Genomic DNA, 12,514 nt, shown 5'->3' with positions numbered 1-12,514 from the left:
TCTTGCTTCTTAACAGAGAAACTCTTGAAAGACTTTTAGCTCAGATCACTTTTGTGGCCAGCATCATGGAAACAAAAACTGCTCTCTGCAATTGCTGCTTCTGATCTCTTTAGAAGTAGACCCAGGTCAGGACTGGTGTGAGGCTGGTTTTCCCTTTCTTCATGTACAGACATTTGACATCCTAAAAGTGTAGGTGATGATTCTGTGTGTGCACCCAAAGAAAGTCGGCTGAATGTAAGACTTCAAAAGAAAGTCTGCTCTGCTTTGTTTCTAGAATTGGTTTTAGATGAGGAAGCCAGCAAAGAGCAGATCTCTGTATTTACTCTGATGGTGCTTGATGTTCAATGAGGTGTACATATTGGTATGTGAATAACAGGTATCATTACTGAGTACTTACTATATGCCAAGCGTTAGGCTCGTATACAACACACTGAACCCTAACACCAATCATGTAAAGTAGGTGTTAATATTTATATTTCCATTTTCACAGCTAAAAATGAGATATCAGCTAATTAAACTCACTTGGGTTCACACAGACTGATGCATGTGTATGCTAAGTCACTTCAGTAACATCTGACTCTTTGTGACCTCTGTCCATGGGAGTCTCTAGGCAAGAACACTGGAATGGGTTGCCATACCCTCCTCTAGGAGATCTTCCTGACCCAGGGATCGAACCCACATTTTTTATGTCTCCTGCATTGGCAGGCGGGTTCTTTACCACTCTTGCCACCAGGGAATCAGACAGACACCCAATGGCAGATCTGCACTGACTGACCCCAAAAGTTATGTTCTCAGAGAAGAGGACCAGGTTTTCACACCAAGTCGATGACCCCCCTAATAGTGAATTTTAAACCAAAGGCAAAGTACTAAAGTTTATGAGTTGAAAGTTTTTTTCACTTCATTTAAGAAATACATTCAGAGAAGTGAGTTAACCAGAGACAATTATGTGATATTGCTTATACATGGAATCTTAAAAAAAAAAAAAATGGTACAAGTGAACTTATTTGCAAAACAGAAATAGAGTCACCAATATAGAAAATAAACTAATGGTTACCATGGGGGAAATGAGGGCGAGGGATAAATTGGGAAATTAAGATATATATACACTACTCTAGATGATCTCTTGCATTGGGGGCAGATTCTTTACCGTTTGAGCCGCCAAGGACTCATATATAAAATTGATAACTGATAAGGACCTACTGTATAGCACAGAGAACTCGACTCAATACTCTGTAATGACCTATATGGGGAAAGAATCTAAAAATAGAGTGGTTACGTGTATATGTATAACTAATTCACTTTGCTGTATACCTGAACCTAATACAATATGGTAAACCAACTATACTCCAATGAAAATTTAAAAAAAGAAAGAATTCAGATACTTAACCCTATCTCATCTTTTGATAGAATATAAATTTAGACAATTGAAATGGCTTTGTCCAATGTCCACACTGGGTCTCTTGATTCCTACTCCACTTCTGATTGTCTGTGTGGTTCATTGGCTTCTTTAAGGTTAGTTGAACATTCAGAATTTTTTTAGCAGGAAGGTAGTAAACTTTAAAATTTGCAGTATGGGAAGATTTTCTTCTCTTTCTTCTCTATGCATTTTAGACTTTTTAACTGACATATACTATGAATACTGAAAAGTGCATATATCATAAGGGTTGAGTTCCATGAACTTTCACTAACTGACCATATCCATGGAACCAGAATTGACAGAAAGAAATAAACCATAACTAGCTTTCTGGAGGGCTTCCCAGGTAGCTCAGTGGTAAAGAATCAATGCAAGAGACACAGGAGACAAGGGTTCCATCCCTGGGTCAAGAAGATCTCCTGGAGAAGGAAATGACAACCTGCTCCAGTATTCTTTCCTGGGAAATTCCATGAACAGAGGAGCCTGGCGGGCTCCCATCCAAGGGTCCGCAGAGAGTCTGACATGACTGACTGACTGAGCAACCACAGTATTTCTGGAGCCCCTTGCCCACACCATGCTGCCAGCTTCTAACCAAACCAAAGTCAGTCTCTAACCTGACTTCTGGCTTAATAAATTAGGTACATCTGTTTCTGTACTTATTCATATAATGGCTAGAGTAATCATCAAACATATACTTTTTGAGTGTGTCTGGCTTATTTATCTTCACATTATATTTGCTGGAATCATGCACATTTTCACGTATAGTAGAAGTTTTTTTCATTCTCACCGATGTATTTGGCTATACTTTTGAAGTGTAAGAATCTCATCAACCATAATGTTCCCAGTAGAATTAATAAGTTTATTGAACATTAATTACTACTTAAATTGCTTTTAAAAAAAGTATTAAGCTTACTTTTATTTGATTCAGTCTAAAACAAAATAAAATAACAAAACTCAATTATGGAGCCTTAGCGGTCGCAAAGTAAGGTATATCCCAGCAAACCACTCTTGTCCTGTGTTTTTATGCAATATTCAACATAGCGTAATATAATAGGGAAAACAAAGAGGGCACAGTCTGAAAATACCCGCAAGAGAGTGCCGAGTTGGAGTTCCCACTAAATAGCTTTGTATGGCTGTGTAAAAGGTTAGGTGTGGCCTATTTTTAGGTACCCTACATGGAAATGGATGTACTAAGATGGATGGCAGAAAGTTATACCTCGGGAGTTGTCAGAGATTTTTGTTTTGAAAAGTGGTAGGAAAAGAATCCTTTCTGATCATCTGCTTGGGGCAGAGTACATCCTGGGCTCTTTAACGCTTTTGAACTGTTGAAAAGGGAAACTCCTGTAAATTGCCTTTTGGAGATTTGTTTCACAGGCCCAGAAATCAAGCTATCTTATGTTAGTTTCTTATTGTTTCTTTTTTTCTGGGTGCAAGAAAATGGGAAGTTTAATCTGTCTTGCGAGAGGATACTGCTGGGGTGTCCAGCACTTCAGTGCTGGTGGTTTATCAAGCACCTTTTTCCTTACCGAGGTTTATCATTTCCCTGGTTTTTCTCCTCTGTTACCAGGGCTCCTTCTCCAAATGTTCTGTTAGAGGAATGTAGTATGTCTGAGGCTATTCATTCAGCATTAAGGGACGATATCTAAGTGTATGGTATTATTTGGGTCTGAAGCACAGGTCTTCCTTCTGCTAAACAGGGTTGTATGTACAAAGAAAAGAGCTAAACAGGACAAGTGCATAACTCCCAGTGATATATCAACTATGTATCCTGTGATACATCCTGATTTAATATATTTGCTAATAATGCCAGGATAACATATGTTAGGCATTTGTCCTTCTTTTCTACCTCCACATTCTATAGTAACACCTCAGATGATCTTTCTCAGATTAAAAAAAAAAAAAAAAGAAAAGGTAAGGTCTCCTTTTAACAAATACTATGAGCTTTTAATTTAATGGGCCGAGTGCTCTGGTAATAGGAGGCAGGAATGTTACTTTAAGCTCTTATTTCCATGGACCTTATTCCTATTTACAAAACCCTAAATTTCAGATCCATCCACCCTTCTAAATCTTCTCTCTCTGGGTAACATTATTTCTTACCCATTGTAAAACCAAATCACATGTGAGTATGTTAAATTACATCTATATGTAGGCATAAGTGAATAGTCACTATCATATCAGCTGTGTGTTTTTCATCCTTACTATGCAAGCAGGGACTTGATCTTCAACGTGACTTGTACCGTTTAATAGAGTTAATGATAAACAAGGTGAAAGCTTGCTATTTCTCTGGGGCAATGACCTGGGCTTTGTAAGAACCTGGAGTCTGTAGAAGCTGGTCTTCTTGTGGGCAATATTCACAGAAGTATTATATATTTCCAGTTCTCATCTATTCTTTTTCTGCAATGGTTAGGAAGTTTAAAGATCCATATTTCTATGAGAGTGCTCTTTTACTTTTCCTACGCATTTTCCCTGATCTCTAGTTCCTTTGAACAGTGCAACATTTGCGTTCACCCTGTGCAAAGACATTTTCCCGTCTCCTGTCTCTGTCAGGGCAGAGACATCACTGCATTTGAGAGTTGACGGGGATCTTAGATATAATTGAATCCGACCATCTCTATTGACAGATGAGGAAACTGAGGCTAGAATCATTAAGTGAACTGCCCAAAGTTGAATTGCAGAACCCGTGTCCTTCCTACCATCTTTTTCCTTCCTTTCTGGGCTAAATCAAGATTCACAGAGTCACTCGACTTATCAAGAAGACTTGAGCCTCACATCATTACTTGAAATCTCCTGAATTTGGCCTTGGTTTCAGCCCTGTGAACCATCTTCTCATGAAAATTCTTAATGGTCACAATAATGATCACCCAAGTGTAGGAAGAGTAATTTGCAGGGAAGATCCATAAAACTGCAAGAACACTAATTTGAAGAGGCTGACAGTACAGCTTTCACCCCTGTGGAGATGGTCAGCCTTCTAGGGGAAAGGGGAGGTCAAGGTCTCATGTGACATTTGGAGAACCCAGAATGAGGTTCCTGCCCAAGAACAGAGCTGCAACGTGACAGCATTTACACAGGTGGCTCCACATTCAGGAACAGATTGTGGTACAGAAATTCACTTGCAAGTTGCTGGTTTGAAACTTGGACTGCATTTTTCGCACCAGTCAATTTCACTTGTCTCCTATCAAAGCCACATCTCCAACAGCTCTTCCCTTCTTCCTTCTATGACTGCCCCATCTTATTCCCAGCTGGTAAAAATCCCGTCTTGAAAAATTTTCCTAATACTTTAGTCATACCATTCTAAAAGTATTTACTTTTTTTCCCCCTTGGTATGTGCTTCTGAACATCATTAGATGCAAGAAGGGAGAAAAAATATGATGAACAAATATAGGTGCTTTTGTATAAATAACTGAAATCTCCTTAACTGTACTAAGGATAATTGCATTTTTCAGTGGAACTTTTGTTAAGACTGGTGACATTTCAAGTTGACAAACAAAGTGTAGATGGCCATGGCATCTGGGGTCAGTGATTTGGGCCCACCTCATAGGCAAGCTAATAGCCGAAAGCTTTCTTCTCCCCAGAATTCAGAGCTCAGAGTGTTTTTCAGGGTGCCAGATAGTAACTTCTCCCAGCCTTGCATCCTGAGTGGAGTGGCTATTAGACTTGATAGGCAGAAATGGCTTCCTTTTAGATATATGATGAATATTGAGGTTTATAGTGGATATCAGAGGCTGTTTCTATTTGTTACATTCCCTATATGTTAAGAATGCATAGTTATAAGTCTGAATTTCTATATTTCTTAAAGAAATGAATAGTTTTATTCTTCTGAATATAAAAGCTGTACATGTTTATCTCAGAAAATTTAAAAATTATAGAAAGACACATATATTTACACATACAAAAATTTAAAAGAACTTATGTCATTGGCCACTGTTAACACCTTGTTATATTTTCTCCTTATCCTCTTTGTTCTTCTGTTTTTCTGAGTGTTATTTATATGTAAGTTTTTGTGACTATAGTTTCTTCAAATATAATTTTAAACCTTAATATATTTTGAATATTTTCTTATTATGCTATTAAATTTATTTTACTACAGTTTTTAATGATAGCATTGAATATATATACATACTGAATATGTCTGTATGAATATATATGAGTTTATATATATATATGTATATATATAGTGTTCCATAATTTATTTTGTCAGGGCATTATTGCTGGACACTTACACTGCTTTCAAGTTTTCAATAATGTAAATTATGTAGCATTGACTATCTCCACACTAAAAATCTTTGCATGTATCCCCCTGTTATTTCCTTAAGATGAAGTTCTAGAAGTAGAATTTTTGAATCTATGGGGTTGCCCATTTTTAACATTTTTGACACATACTTCCTGCTCGTCCCCTAGAAAAATCTTTACTCATTTATAATCCGACCAGTGGTATTTGACATCTGTTTTTGATTGAGCTGCTAAATGCAGAGGTCAGTCTTAGAAGTGGTCTTCTTGGTTAAGAATATTTCCTCAGAAGTCCTGTGTCTAGTTGGGATAGCAATAGAAAGTACAATTTTATCCAAAGCATCACAAAATTTAGCTTAGACCTTAAGCTAATTATTTCCTAAGATGAGAATTTATTTCGTTTCTACATCCTCATATTTTTAGGATATTTATTTACTGTGCTAGAGTAAATTCAAATGCCGAAGCACTGGAAAAATATACAACAGAAGTAAAAGCAAAATAACCAAAACCCTTCCAAGTCTGATCTGGTGGGATTTAAAAAAAAAGGAAAAAAAAAAACTTCACTTATTTAATTCTTCCATCTCAAGAATAGTTGAAAATACAATTTACTTCACTACAATCAAAAGAAGTTAAGCTCATTAGGACCCCAGCTCTAGAAATAAGTACCAAAGGGAACTGCTTGACTAACAATTTTTTTTTTCAATTTAATAATTGTGTACCCTAATTTTCTCTGGCCCTCAGGAACTTCAGTTAGGGGAAAAAATGTTTTTCTTACTAAGTGAGTTCTGTTATTGAGGTTCAGTAGGACTTTAACATTTTAATAATAACATTTAATAAAATAGCATGTGCTTTATATTGTTTAAGTTAAAAAAAATACAAAATAACCCTGTTGAACAGTTCTTGTTTAAACAACCAATAACTCACTGCATTATACATGAATTAACCTGAAATAATTAAGGTAAATGAAAATGTCTGTAAATTCTCAAATACAGCAGAGTCAAGCATCAGACGAAATCAGATTTTAACCATCCTTTTATTATCTCTTATCTGTGGGCCTAATTAGCATACTTCTTGCCTTACATTTAATTTAGTCCAACTGACTGCAATTTGGACTAATTCATAGGTAATTTTTTGTTTTAGTGTGAGAAGTTCCAAGAGCAGGTTTTGAGATCCATGTTAAAATATGGGCTCAATTGCCTAGAGCTGGTCTGCAGACGATTTCACTGGAGATGAGAGAGAGGTTGCTAAAGTTGTTTATCACCTCTAAGTTTACTGAAAAATAAAATAAATAAATGAATGCTAGGAGGCGTTAAAGTTGTCCACTGATTTTTCTCTGTTTGTTGCCCGAATATGCTTAGTTCACAGTGACATCACCATGGTGGTTTTGTGTAAAACAAGACTTCATTTTGGAGTGCTGTAGTCTAGGGGCCTTTATTATACCCTGCCCTCCTACCAGCTTCTGTGCCCTGCACAGCCACAGCTTCGAACACGTCCCAGGGGCTCAGAGCACGTGCTCAGACACTGACATGGAGTTTCAGGATCAATGAGCCCCTCCAGGTATTAAAAGCCAGCAACTGAATGCCTGTTAGTAATGATTAACTTTAAAAATACTAGCCATTCTGGGCAGATCCCTTTCCTTTCTAGGCAGGTAGCATTCCCAGGAATGTTGGTTTCCCATAAAATAGACAGTCTCTAGGTTGCCTCAGGGGACTTAGCTGTGCTTTTGATTTGAGAATGAATGTTAACCTTATATATGAAACTTCAGTCTTCCAAGGAGGATTTTTAGAGATCTGTATGCTCTTTTTGACTGTTATCTAAAATCCTGGCTCTGTCTTATTTTTCTCAGTTATAAAATGGGTCCACAGATCATCTTTATTGTATAGTTTTGAGGACTAAATTGATTGAAATGTGGTATCTAAACTGCTGATTTCAATGTCTAGCCCTTATAAGCTCTGCTGTAGGTTTTCTTCTCTCTTTTTCTTTCTTGAAAATTTTCAGCCTTAAGTTTATTCGTATGTAGTTTATTGTAAACTTAGAAAAACAAATGAAAAAAGATATTTATGCTGGTAGCTCTTCTCTTCTGAGTTCTCACCTATACATGTAATAATTAGATCCAAACCAATTGTCTTTGCTGTTGTCTACTTGGGTAATTCAGTTTGACTGTATTTAGTTTTTAGAAATGACAGTTGTCTGAAATATGGAGGCGAGCAAAAGCCTGGAATTTGGGGCAGGAGTGGGGATTGAAACCTAAATGTTATGTTCTTAGTTACATTTTTTCGGAAGAATTGAATTAGTCTCTTGAAGGTTTATTTTCTCTTTTGTTATCAACTTTAAGGATAGATCCTCTTGCCTCCACCTATGTTGGAGTCTTGAGAAACGTTAACAGAACTTCTGAGCAGAGAAAATCCATTGGGGTGGAATCCAAGCTCTATGTAGATATGGAACATCATAGGTACTCAACAGATGTTAATAAATACCTCCTTCTATTGTTGAGACAAAATGGGGTTGATTTGGATGTGTATTTAATGTTTAGTGAAAGGACCTTGTACCTAGAAATGGTATATTTTAAGGAGGACAGGAATCTGGATATTGAGGAAAATAGCATTGCTTCTTTCATATCAGATTATTCTCCATTTTTAATGTCTGTCATCCCCCAAATTGTAAGTTCCCTTGTGTCCATGACATATGCTGTCTTGGAAGCCCTTGCAATACATTGCTCTGGACACAGTAAGGTTTCAATAGATCTTTGTTGATTGAAATCAAACATTTGGAAATCATGGAGGCAGAATTGATGAAGGGGTAAAAAGAGGGCCACAGGGAGAAAGGAAGGGAAACAGTCAAGGTAGAGGGGGAATCAAATATAGAAACTTCCTGGGAAAGACCGAGGTTGATGAGTGACTGACAATTTTTGTTTTCCTGAGAAAAGAAAAACTGGACATAAGAGAAACTTTAATCTGAAGAGCTAATCACCCAAATTATAAGAACTCTAAAATATCCCTCTCATTAGTTATCTTTTTGAGACCAAAAAAAAGATAGTGGAAGTTATTATAATTTGCCCCAAGGATCTAGATAAATTTGTATGTGTATATAGTAATAGAAATTTGTGAGAAAAATTGTGGTATGCTGTAGTTTATAAATCATTTCAGTGTTTTGACTTCTCACTAACCCTTTTTCTCTCTTCGTGATAGTAAGAAAAAAAACTATATGTATAATTTTCCATTATTTGTAAGAGGGAGAATGTGCCAAGGAACTGTGTACACACACAAACACACACACACACACACATCCACCTTTGGTTTCAGTAGGTGCTGATTTAATTAAGAAAAAGTGGAACTAGGTGGCAAAAAAGACAAATAAGAAAGCCGTGACAACAGAATGTAAACAGGTTCAAATATTAAAAGCAATAATACAGAGTATTCCAGTGTAAAGAACTTCTCTAAAAGGTTTAAATAAGATTAATATAAATATATGTACACACACACATATATGATGGAGGCCTTGCATTCAATGAACACAAATAAAAACATCAGAGAATATCATGACGCAGGGATCACCTGATAATAATGAATAAACATCAGCTCTTCTTGGTCAAGTGACCAATATTATTTCACAGTTGACTGTGTTGAGGGCAGAGCCAATGACCTTTGCCCTGCATTTTAATAATTTACTATAGTTTTACATTAAATCAGAATATAATTGTGAAGAAAATTAGTGTTTCTTTGTGGGGAATGCAGAGTAATGCCACTAATTGCATGTATAAAAGCCTTCCTGAGGTTGTATTTTCCTGTTCTTTCTTGATTTAGAAAATTAAAACTACGGTAATTTTCCACTCTTTGTAAGAGGCAAAATGTGCCAGTGAAATGTATTCAGCTAACTTAAAATGTCAATGCTTTTGGCCATCTTTTTATGTCCAGTAATGACAAACTGTCAATTTCATTACGTTATTCAGGAATATACTAGCAACTTGTTGCAGATATCAGAGTAAGTGAATTTTTTAAAAGAGTTGTGATCTGAAAGAAGAAACAGTCTGATTTTTTTGTTTGTTTGTTTGTTTGCTTTTGGGTTGTTTTTTCTTTCCCCTTAATATTTGAGTGACTTTATAGTTAGAGCAAATCACCATTTTTTTCTTGATAAAGGGAAGGACAATAGAGAATTCATTAAGTTAAACTTAGTAGGATAGAAAATTAAACAAAGAGTGCTTGAGAATTATTTTTAGATACCTGGGGAACCTTTTTTTTCAGATGAAATATTATCAAGTAAAAGAATCGAGCTGATTTTAAAAGTATATGGAGTTTATTCACAAATATAGAACCACGTGTACATCACTCTGGAACTTGGAAGGGTTAAATCGGACCACTGTGGGGTTGTGGGAAGTGTTTCCCAGAGTTGTCTAGTACCTTGAATTTGTTATGGATTCGATGTGTAGTGTTATTCTAAAACAGTTGCACCTGCGTTAGCTCTCATTGTCTCAGGCTCGAAGCTGAAAAATTCAAAAAATGAAAAAGCTCAAGAAATGAATATTTCTGTTAATAACATGTTGGTATTTTTCCCCGACTCCGTGAACATTCTTGATCTCACAGGCAAAATGCACAACCCAGGGCACTAGGGTTGGAATCCAGTGTTTATTCAAAAAGGCACCCTAAGGCAGTTAGAGAGGGAATGCTACATGTATGGGGGGCGGGTAAAGGCAGCTGGAAACTAAGCTGATCTGGGCCCAAGCTGCAGCGACTGTCTTTCCTAACTTGCTTTCTGAGAACTATGAGAGAAATGGAAATAATTTGAAGGACCCTGAAAGGATGGCATTTTGTTGGCTTGTTCTCCTTATATGGAGCAAAGCAAACTGCAGTAACACTTCTCGGGAGCTGGTATTCCCTGCTGCCACGGGGACAGCCGTTTTCTGCGTGGAGGAGTTTGTTTATACCTTAAGAAATACAGTCTGTTTTGTTGATTAAATAAGCAAAAAAAAAAAAAGTCATGCCTCATCCTCTGCTTTCAAACACTCCCCCAATTAGAAAATATCTCATAAAAATGCATCATGTGATGCTATCTTGCTTTAGTCCCAAACCGAGTTCACTTGGATGTCTTCAAATCTGAGTCCTGAGGGAGTACACATTTGAGCTAAGAATGTAGTTACTCTGTCATGAAATAGGGAGCTTTGCCACTTGCTTGTTTTGGAAGGAAAATAAATTAAAAAAAGATTGCAGGGGATTTTAGTTATTATATTGTCAGGGCTCTGTTCAGAGTTGGTGGCATTCAAAGCTGGCTTTAGTCACAGCGTGATGCCCCAAAAGTCCAAGTGTTCCCTTTCTTTCTTTCTTTCTTTCTTCTTTCCGTTTTTTTTTTTTTTTAAGCGTTACTTCACTGAGGCAGAGGGCTGCCTTTGAGTGACGTCACAAGTTTGAGCAGCTAGCAGCACAGGAGAAGGGAGGCTGGGTGAGTGACAGCCCAGCCTACTTTTTAATAGCTTTGTCATGTGACTGGGGACTGTAGTAAGACAGGTGCCTTCAGTTCACTCTCAGTAAGGGGCTGGTTGCCTGCATGAGTGTGTGCTCTGTGTCACTGTGGATTGGAGTTGAAACAGCTTGATTGGCGTCATTCAGGAGCTGGATGGCGTGGGACATGTGCAACCAGGACTCTGTATGGAGTGACATCGAGGTGAGCTGGGGCTGGGCTCGGCACTGCAGCCAGGACCGAAGCTTCCCTCGCGATGCAATTATTCCTGTGAAGGGGGGAAGGGCTTGGGTTTGGGTGAGGAAAGGAGGCAGAAAAGTAGCCGGGGGCAGGCGCTTTTGGAAGAGAATCTCAATCTTATCTTAACTCCTATAAGTTTGCTATTTTAAGGTGACTCTGAGATACCTTGAACAAATCAAAGCTTAGCTGCTGTCATCAGGATCTGTTGCAGTTAGAAACTCTTTCCATGTGCCTTTGGCTCTGTTTCTACTCATATGTAATATTTATGCTCTAAGATATTGATATGAATCAGAAGCTGAAGTCTTTCCAGTGGTGTTTAGTGGCCTGGTTGGAAAAATGCCATTTCTATTTATAATAAGATGAAGATAAAAATATTAAAATGGATGGACTCAAATCTAGTCAGTTTTGACTCTAGTCCGGATTTTTTTTTCTTCTCTCTCTGTTCATCAGACGGAGAACTCAGAAAATCCTAAATAATCCTGCTGGGCTATTTTAGATTGCTTTTCCCACAGAACACAAAACAACAAAAGCTGATTCCTTTAAAACTCCTCTGTGTGATTGAAAGCTTTGGCCAGCAAAAAAAAAAAAAAAGAAAAGACCTGCTTTACGGTGCAAGGCTTTCCATTAGCATCTAGGCAGGGAAGCCAATGGTTAAAACTGTCTGTACCACGGAGAGCTGCCTGAAGCCGGAGAGAGAATAGAGTTTATGCAGGACTGTGTGTGGAGCTGCTCGCTGCTTGTGTAAAAATAGACGGCAATACATCAATTCCACAGTCTCTGCTGGCTACAATTCATACAGGGGGAGAAAAAAAGCAAGCCGGTTTCCTCGTAATCTCTGGAGTCTAGAGTGACTAGCAGGGGGGGACGGAGGACGGCGGCATGTTTGCATTCAACACAATGGAATGTTCTCGGAAAGTTTGGCCAACTTGGGAAACAAGTGAAACTTTCTGTGGACTCTGGTGAGATGGACCCGAATTGAATTGCAGGGAGGATCTGAGTGGCTAACAATGAATCTGGCAAAGGGCTGAGAGAGCTTCCTCTGGGAAGCTGGGGGCACGTAGGGTAAGGGGAGGATCAAGGGCTACACGTGATTTGATTAAATAAGATGTCCATGTGGTACGGCGATACACATCTTAAGTGAAAATAATTTGGCCAAGGCTGTCTGAGAACGCATTTTTCTTC

The 12,514-nt window shown here is 37.8% G+C and overlaps 1 protein-coding gene across 3 annotated transcripts in view; it reads left to right on the top strand.

Moving 5' to 3' along the window:
* The window catches only part of PPARGC1A (PPARG coactivator 1 alpha), a 327,111-nt gene that overhangs the window by 208,604 nt on the left and 105,993 nt on the right, over window positions 1–12,514 (top strand). The window contains exon 1 of one of the 3 annotated variants that reach the window (XM_068975650.1): window positions 11,187–11,296. The exons of the other annotated variants lie outside the window; for them this stretch is intronic. Within the exon in view, the coding sequence (XP_068831751.1) occupies window positions 11,249–11,296 (48 nt within the window). The 5' untranslated portion in view covers window positions 11,187–11,248. Of the gene's footprint in view, window positions 1–11,186; window positions 11,297–12,514 lie in introns of those variants that run through there. 3 annotated transcript variants of the gene reach the window in all.

Source organism: Capricornis sumatraensis, chromosome 7 (assembly GCF_032405125.1).
Source record: "Capricornis sumatraensis isolate serow.1 chromosome 7, serow.2, whole genome shotgun sequence".
Lineage (NCBI taxonomy): Eukaryota > Metazoa > Chordata > Mammalia > Artiodactyla > Bovidae > Capricornis > Capricornis sumatraensis.
This window is presented reverse-complemented; position numbering and strand designations above follow the sequence as displayed.